This window comes from Hydra vulgaris, chromosome 06 (assembly GCF_038396675.1).
Source record: "Hydra vulgaris chromosome 06, alternate assembly HydraT2T_AEP".
Taxonomy (NCBI): Eukaryota; Metazoa; Cnidaria; class Hydrozoa; order Anthoathecata; family Hydridae; genus Hydra; species Hydra vulgaris.
In genome coordinates this window covers 4,015,001-4,024,337 of record NC_088925.1, presented here as the reverse complement: position 1 = coordinate 4,024,337, position 9,337 = coordinate 4,015,001, and the positions used below count along the sequence as shown (strand labels likewise).

The window sequence follows — 9,337 nt, the reverse complement described above, 5'->3', positions numbered from 1 at the left end:
CCTGGACACCTTGTTAAAAATTTTTTTACCAACTTTCCCAAAGCATTTAACACATTGTCACGCAACAACTTCTTCATAAAATTCATGCCTATGGTAAATATTTAATAAATGTGAGAACAACAAGTTGATGAAAATTTTTTTTTACAGTTTTCAACTAGACTTATATTCATTGACAAATTTTAATTTTTATAGTATAATTTCTTAGCGTTCAAAAATTATGTCCATGTAAAATTTGTAGCCCCCTCAAATTGAGGGGGATTTAATTTTTATATGGTCATAACTTTTGAACGTCAAAATATTTTACAATGAAATTTGAAATTTGTCGATGAATATAAGTCTAGTTAAAAATAGTAAAAAAAATTTTTATCAACTTTCTCTCACGTTTGTGGCAGGGGGGCGTAAATTTTACGAATTTTTGTTCCCAGGCTCCAATCATCGCAGTTTTTTGCAAAGCATTCTTAAAAAAATCATATCAGAACTTAGTTTTGATTTAACAAACCTGATTATGGTATTAAAATAAACAAAACTATAGATTTTACACATACCGTTTAAGTCATATATTCAGGGGTGGTAAGATTTTAATTAAAATAGCGGCTAATAATAACGGAAAATAAATAGCTTGTTGCTGTTGTTGTTGTTGTTGTGTTGTTAATCGTGGCTATTAGTAAACAACTGCCGGTTACTGTTAACAAAATTGACGGCTGAATAGTGGCGGCTAGCAAGTCTATATATACTTATTTATTTGTTTTAACATAATCTATGCATTTTTAAAATTTAAAAAAGATATAATATAAATTATAGATGCTAAAATATATAATACATTTTAGATCTGAAAAGAATTTTTTGAGATACTTTTACGTGAATACGTTAAAAATAATAATTTTATATAAATTTAAAAGTTTCAGAATTTCTCTTTTGGCTTAAACAATTTTTTGTGAATTTATTTTAGTTTTTTTACAAAATGCTTAATTCTTTTTTCTTGTCTTAGCGTTTTCTTTTTTCTTTGCCAGTTTAATAATTGGACATGATTGTCCTCGGTTTGCTTTTAAATTTCCCAACGTGCTTTTTCTATGATGATAAATTAATTTATTTAAAGATCCTTTTTTGTAAGAGTTTTCACTCTTTTTTTATAACTTCACCATATTTTTAATTGAGCACTTACTCAATACTCACAAATCACAAGTTATTTCTGCTGTTGTTATCTTTTAATTTGGCTGCTTTTCTTTCGTTCCCGGTTGATTCACCAGCTAATTTTAAAATTGATTAAGGAAACTTTTATAATAAAATTTTTTTGCCAACGTTGTTGAACTTTGTCTTTAGTTGATCACGGTATATATAATTAATTATTAATACAAATATAATATATACTATACTTACAATATTTATAATATTCAACTATATTTATATTATTTATTAGTATTATATTTATAATATCTATTTATATATAGTTTAGATTAAAAAAAAGTTTTTTAAAAATGCTTAGCAAATGGCTTTCATTTACGAAACTTTTTTTTTACAAAACAATTGTTAATTTAACGATTGTTAAATTATATGTAAAATTATATATTAGTTATAATTAAAAAAAGATTATCTGAAAGTTCAGATTTTTTTAAATGTTTTTAGGACATATATTGCAAACCTCTATTGAAAGTGTCGCTTGATGGAATGCTAGATGAGTAAGTTTGATGATAGATATTAGACTTATGTTGCGGAGATTTCTTCTGTTAAGGAGATTTTTAAGGGGTAATGAATTAAGCATTATTGTATTTATACATACAGGGCCGTCTCGAAGAGATTTTAATGAGGAAGGGGGGTGTGACGTATCCGTTCTCTGCCGACAAATAAAATTCCTAAGGAGGGCTAGACACCCTCCTACATCCCCCACCCCTCGGTACGGCTCTGTATACATACATACTCTACATATATACATATATATATATATATATATATATATATATATATATATATATATATATATTTATATATATACATACATATATGTATATATATATATATATATATATATATATATATATATATATATATATATATATATATATATATATATATATGTATATATATATTTATACTTAATTAGTTTTTCCGCATTACCCATGATTACTCTTTGTTAACGGTCGCTTAGAAAGGATTTCACCCATTCCAGAACTTGACCGTTCGATCCCATACTCTTCTAGTTTTTTTTTTGTTTTTTTTTTTTGTTCATTTAACAATATTTTCTGGTAAAAATGTCGTTGGTACATAGTATATGAAGAACACGGAAACTCGAAGAGGATCGTAGGATCCTATCACCGAGAACCGTTTAATAATACAAAAATAATAAACCAATTATTTCAAAAAATATATAAAATGAAAAGTAATTACCGTTTTAGATAACCTTCATACATATAAGATAAGTTATCTCAATTATAAAACAACCGTTTAACAAAACAATAAAAAAATAAAATTAAATATTTTAAATTACAGTTAGATAACTCTTATAAAAGAGAAACAATATCAGAAGAACTCGAAAATATTATCTATTGAGAAAATAACTTTTTTCAGTTTGTTTTTGAAAGAAGAACAAAATTTTGAAAAGATATAGGAGTTGAGTTTATCTTACATTCAAATATAAAGCAAAGAATGTTATATTAAAAATACCCGTTTTGAATAAAAGTGGTTTTGATTGAGTAAAACGATCTTTAAAGTTTATTAGTCGTGCTAGATGTTTCTGTTGCCGATGAAGAGAATCTAGTTGACTTTTTTTAGCACTACTCCATGCGATATTTGAATAATTTAAATGGCATTAAATAAGTGAGTAATAAAGTTGAATTAATGCGTGTCTATTTACAAAACTTCTCGCTTTATATAATACTCCAATTTTTTGAAACTTTGTTGCGCAAGGTTTCAATATGATTTTTCCACGTAAGGTTTTCATTAATAAGAACACCAAGGAAAAGTATAACTTTTGATTGCTTTCTTTGAATATTATCTCTACATATTTGAGGCATGCATTTGGCAAAAGATATTTTTTCGGATTTTGGATGAAATAGAGTCCATTTAGTTTTTTTCTATGTTAATTAATAACTTACTTGACTTAAACCATTTTGAAACTTTAATTAGCTCTATGTTTATGTCATTAAATAGTGTTATGATACTATTGCTAAACAGAAAAATGTTTGTGTCATCAGCAAGCATTATTGTTTTTAAATGTGAGGCATTATAAAGATCATTAATATAAATGAGAAAAAGAAGTGGTCCTAGTATAGACCCTTCGGGGACACCACATGTTATATCTAGTAAATTTATAGTAGAGGATACATCAATTTGTACTTACTGTTTATGATCGCTTAAATAGCTCTTAAGTAATTTTAGAAAATTACCACAAATTCCATAATTTTTTTAGTTTTTTAATAAAAATCTCATGATCTATCGTATCGAATGCTTTTGATAGCTCAATGAGCACTGCAAGAGTAAATTGTGATTTTTCAAACGAATCTCCAATATTTCTAGTCAGATGAAGCACTGCGTGTTCAGTGGAATTATCTTTTTTAAACCGATATTGAGTTGTATTTAGTATTTTATTATTAGAAAGATGATCATAAATTTTATTGTAAAGGATCCTTTCAAAAATCTTTGAAAAACCAGAAAGTACAGAAATTGGTCGATAATTAGTTATGTTTGATAATTAGTTATATTTTATATTCCCAACCGCCCACCCCCCTCCCCCACCCCCGCCAACCCTTTAATGTTTTGGTGTATAGTTTCATGATAAGACTCATATGGTTAATTTTGTCAAAGGCCTTGGCGAATTCAAGAAAGCGCAATTCTACCGACGATCAACTAAATGCTTTTAAATCAAATAGGTGCTTTTGAAAAAATTTCATAATTTCAAGGTGGTTTGAAGAACATGACGTAGGGGAAACAAAACCATGCTGTTCTTGTGTAATTAAATTGTTTTCAACGATATGCACTTGCATAACTATATTTTCCAGTAGTTTGCACGAAACAGAGGTGAGACTAATAGGTCGATAAATTTCCGGGTTGGTGGGCAAGCCTTTTTCGAACATAGGAGTAATGTTTTTTTTTTAAAGTAAGCAAGTTTGAGTTTTAAACTTATTTTTGACTTATTTGTACCGTGTTTTTATGTAGTAGGACTTCTATTAATTTGCCATGTTTAGACGCCATAGCCGTAATTTTAGTCTAGATAGTTGCATAACCTTTTTGCATGGGAGTAGATAATATTTTCATGTTATCTACTGCCGAAAATCGACAATGTCCTCGGAGTAGATAACATTTTCATCCTAAGATACATTTTAAATGTGTCCTGGGATGAAAATGTTATCTACTCCGAGGACATTGTCTTATCTATCTGGAGACCATCTTATGTAAGGATAGTTAAAATCACCAACTACTAGAAGGTCACAAAATTATTTCTTTCAGACAGCAATTGCAATCAATTTGATGTTGTTATTAATTTCGGAATCTATAAGGTGGTTATTCTGGTGGTTAACTGAAGGAGAAGGCCGATAGATTCCATTAAGTAAAAAAAATAGTCGTTTATAATGAGTGAAACCCAATGTTTTTCAAATGTTATAAGTGACAGCCTAGACACTGTCTTAGCTCTAATTTGACACGCTATAAGATTGCTATTTTCTGATTGCTCTAGTTTGGTGTGGGTCGCGGTTGTCCTTATGTAGTATTGTTTTTATTTCACCATCTCTGAAGGCGTAGTATTTACGTTTGCTATTTTCGAGCTTGTGGCGTAGAGTAACCCCATTTTTCTTGTTCATGTTGAAGTAATCTATTCTTGTCCTTGGTTTTGCGTAGATTTGCTTCATTTGCTTTTTAGATTGCCAATTTTTCTCTATTCTGATAACGATAACTATAAATAATAGAGTTTGGAGTATCAATTTCTTCTGCTATCTTTATTATATGACTTATATCCTTCTTGTCACTCACGTTTTTATCAGTTATCAGCAGCAGTTACCCACTAATTAAAATGTTATTGGCGTTTTTCCCCTTTTTTTTTTTGCGCAAAAACAGAGCAATGGTTACTTCAGTATCATTGTTTTTATTTTTACCTGATACTATTCTACTGAAAGATTTTTCAGTGCATTTGTTCCAAATGCGTCCAAAATTCGATTTATTGTTCAAGTTCTCCGATCTAATTTTTTGAGGTTTATCTTCACTATGTAGGAGTTTCGGAAAGGAGGTGTGAACTCCCGATTAAATGCTCATCTGCGATGCTCTGTGATAAGACCGTAAGGACTTCTTGGGGCACCTAAATAAAATTAAAAAAAAAAAAGAAAGAACCAAAAAGTTTAAAAAAATGCGATTTATCATAATGAATAATGCCAATAAATATTTAATTTAGTTTTTGAACTTACAGGGTAATTAAATTCAAGATTAACTTAAATTATTTACATTGTTTTTTAGTTGATGTAATGTTTTAGATGATTTTATGGATCTATTTTAAAAGAACAAGGTAAATCAAAACTTGTGTGTAATAAACACCGCTTTGATCTAATTTTAAACTGATTAGGTGAAATATTCTTCTCCGCAACAATGTTTGGAAAACTTTTCCATTTTTGTAGAATACTTGTGCTGTATTTCTTCAAAATATGTTTTAAATTTTATTAGAGACAGTCCACATTACGTTTCATACATGAACTGTTAAACTAGATAGATGTTTTTTAAACCATTCATAATGAATTACTAGGAATTGACCAAGACATAACTTTTCCACCAATTGTGTAGTAACTATTTTTTGAACATTCTACCAGATTTCGTTGCTGCTTCAGAGTCGGTTGACCAATTCAAAAATAACTATGACAATTGTTTTAGTTCAATGGTTTGTTGGACTACTGGTTGCTGGTTCTTGAAAGTTTTCCAGCTCATGGAAGTTTCAAACATTTTTAATATTAAAAAAATTATATATATATATATAGGTTAAAGTAGTCTAATAACGCGACCATTTTATATTTAGTTGATTATTATTATATAAACTCTACATTTTTGAAAAAACCTTTTTTTAATTAGGTAGCATGATTATTTAGCTCTAGAAATATCATAAATTTATTGCTCACACCTAAAATAATTTAAAGAAAATACTCTTTTTCTTAAAACGGTACTAATTGTGATATAAGCCTCATATGCGTCCAATATCGCCACCCACACTTTTTTTTTTATTTCGTTGTTCATAACGCTGATTACGTTAAAGAAACAAATAAAAAATGAATCATTATTCATAAAATCATATTAATTGTTTAACTTTTTATCACAAATCTAGTCGTTTAGTCACTTTCGCTACTTGATGTATACCCTACTTTGCACAAAGTGCATAGGCCACTTTTTATGATGCTTCCTGTGTCACAGTGCTTGTGGAACCAAGTTTGCATCCGACGCATTGAATCCAATCATCTTTTTTTCTTTTGTCGTTATAAAAGAGTTCGCAATCACCACAAAACGTATCTTTGTCATTCTTACTTCTCTTTTTCGATGATTTTTGAGTTTTTTTCAAACTATGTTTCGTGGCCATTTTTGTTTGACTTGGCCAGTGCGTTTCAGTTATTTTATCCGCAACTAAATTTCGATCGACAACAACAACAATAACAACAACAACAACAACAACAACAGCTTTCACATATAATGATCATCTAGTTTTTACTTTTCTAATTATTTTAGATGATGAAATTATTGAACAGATACTAGATGCAGGGTCTCAATATCCATGTTTCAAAGTGCTAAACTTGTCAACATCAGGATTTTTGACGTTTATGCAATTAGAAATTTCACTGGGTGCAAAAGCTACTAGGGGGATAATATTAGGGTTGAAAGGATAGATTCCTATTGATCCGAATCCTGATATGGCATTTGCTGGTGTATCGGTACGCAACCGTGCTTTAATATACAACAATGGAAATTGCAGTTTTTACAGTGATCGTCCAGGAAAGTTTCTTCGGAAACCAATTACCAATGGAAACATTCCAGTAAGTTTTTAATGGTTTGAAAACGCTATTGTCGAGAGGTTGCAGTTTGTGACTACAATGCGTTGAAAGACAAAGCATATGGTTGTTAAACTTTTCGGCTTCCTCTATTACAGTAATATCCAAATGACTACAATGTCCGTCGAAATTCAATATGGCTTTTTCTGGTAATCGGTGCTGGTTAAAATGACGGAAAAAGGTACAAAATTTTTCCTTAGTAATATATCCTTAAGAAGTCTTGCGAAAAATACTTCCAGGTGGCAAATTATCCCCGTACTCATGATTTGAATTTTTTCCTTTATACAAAATTATAAGTGGGACCCAATTGGTTCCAGTAGCATTTCTACATACAACTACAGTAACAGTTTCTCCTCTATCTGCATCAGTTGCTGTGTGAATACGCTTGGCTCCTTCTTTTGCCATTATTACATGAGTGTCAGTCATTGTTAATTGCAATACAGATTCATCGACGTTGTAAATCAATTCAGGCGGGTGTGCCAAATTAAGTTTTTCTTAGACTTTATCAACAAGATTGAAAAGTTTTGAACAGTTTTAGCATTGAATAGCCTACCATAACTTAAACTTTCACAATTTCTATCAGGATGGCGCCTGAGAAATCGTGCTAGCCAATCTTTGTCTGAAACTATTTATTATATTAGTATAATTATTTTTATTTTAATATTTCATTTAAATATATGAACAAAACTGATTTTAATTAATTTTGTTAAATTCGAATATAAAATAAAAATTAAAAACTATTAAAATAAGTACCAGTAATTTCATTCTTGAGACGATGTGGCTGATATTTTTGAGTACATATTTCATATGCATATTTTCTAAGTTGTATTCTTGTTATACCAAATACTATTTCTTGAAGACAAAATACTCTTTACTTCGACTCAGATTCTACTGATTCGGGAATAATGCACTTTCGATCTAGTTAACGTTTTGGTGATCTATCATTTCTCGTTAACCAGTCTCTGAGAGTTTTTTGAGGAACGTTATAATCTTGCGATGCAGCCGCTACTGGATTTCCAGTTCTAACGGAATATAGTGCCTTTTATAAATCCTCTGTTTACCACTTTGCCCAAATAGTTTTTTTTTTAGGTTTAGTTATTCTAAAAAGAACAAAAATAACATTTGACTAGTTTTCTAACAAAAATTTTTAAATAAATCGAAAACTCAACATTGCATTTGTCAAGTGATAATAAAAGCATTTATAAATATCTTTAAGTTTAAAATAATAAAATAATGAGGTTGTGAAAAGATAATAATAACATAAGTACATTTAAAAGGAAAATGTATTCCCTAAACAGTCATTTTTGCGTTAACTGATGCAATTAGCGCAGCAACTTAAATAATATTTTTGAAGAATTTTAAAATTTACTTTTTTTGCTTCATTTTTTTAAACTTCAACATGAAATTACAGTAGTTTAAAGTAAACTTGAGAGCAAAAACATTAAATTACAAGCTTCGAGTGCAATTACAGCACATATACACAAAATCTCAATATCTAAAACCAAAATAGACATGGTGTTATTAGCCCATTCCAGTCTGGCGATATTTTAGCTAAAACATACCGAGGCATGCAAAGACAGGTTCAGCTCACTAAAGAGCATCATAACCTGCATCAACGGAGAGTAAGTGAGTTTAATAAGAGCGAAGAACATTGGAGTCAGAAGAAGTCGAGTAAGAAAGATAGCATAAAGATAGCGGACAGATATTGAACTGGATGTTAGAATTTGCAACATATACTGTTAATTGGATATAACTAATTAATGTATTTGATCATACAATCATTAGTTAAAACTAATTAATGTGTTTTGTATTAATTAATGTAAAATGTATTAATTAGTTATTAAGTTCGGTTATTGAAATTATTGAACCCAGTTCAATTATGATTATATGTTTTAGTATTGTTATGTTGTATGAAAATTAAAATAAACAAAGAATTTAAATTCTTTTTTAACTTTAGCACAATATTTAACCTTTCGCTTCAAATTATTTACGCATATGAACCAGGAGAAATGGCTGTAAATGTGACATGGGAATATGTGTTACCTTCCTTCCTTAAAGTAATATCAGAGTCTGCTTCTTCTAGTTTTGTTAAAGTTGATTCCAAAAACCTTAAGTTTAGAGTAAGATTTTAAAATAATACTTTTTTCCATTTTTTATTTAGTGACTGATTAATTTTATACAACAATAGAACAATTATTTTTATTCGTTTTTAGGTTCCTTTTGTATTTTCAAACATTGGCATCAATCAAAGCATAATTACAACGTTTAGTATGAGCTGCACATTAAGTTACCAACTCATCGAGATTCCGTTAAAATTGTATTTTGAAAATAGC

General features: G+C 29.2%; 1 protein-coding gene across 1 annotated transcript in view; it reads left to right on the top strand.

The window, feature by feature from the left end:
• The first annotated feature begins 1,629 nt into the window (after positions 1–1,629).
• The window catches only part of LOC101236582 (uncharacterized), a 39,491-nt gene continuing 31,783 nt past the window's right edge, over positions 1,630–9,337 (top strand). Inside the window, exons 1-3 of the mRNA XM_065798304.1 lie at positions 1,630–1,676; positions 8,962–9,124; positions 9,218–9,337. The exon at positions 9,218–9,337 is cut by the window's right edge and continues 97 nt beyond it. Of these exons, the coding sequence (XP_065654376.1) occupies positions 1,666–1,676; positions 8,962–9,124; positions 9,218–9,337 (294 nt within the window). The 5' untranslated portion in view covers positions 1,630–1,665. The remainder of the gene's footprint in view (positions 1,677–8,961; positions 9,125–9,217) is intronic.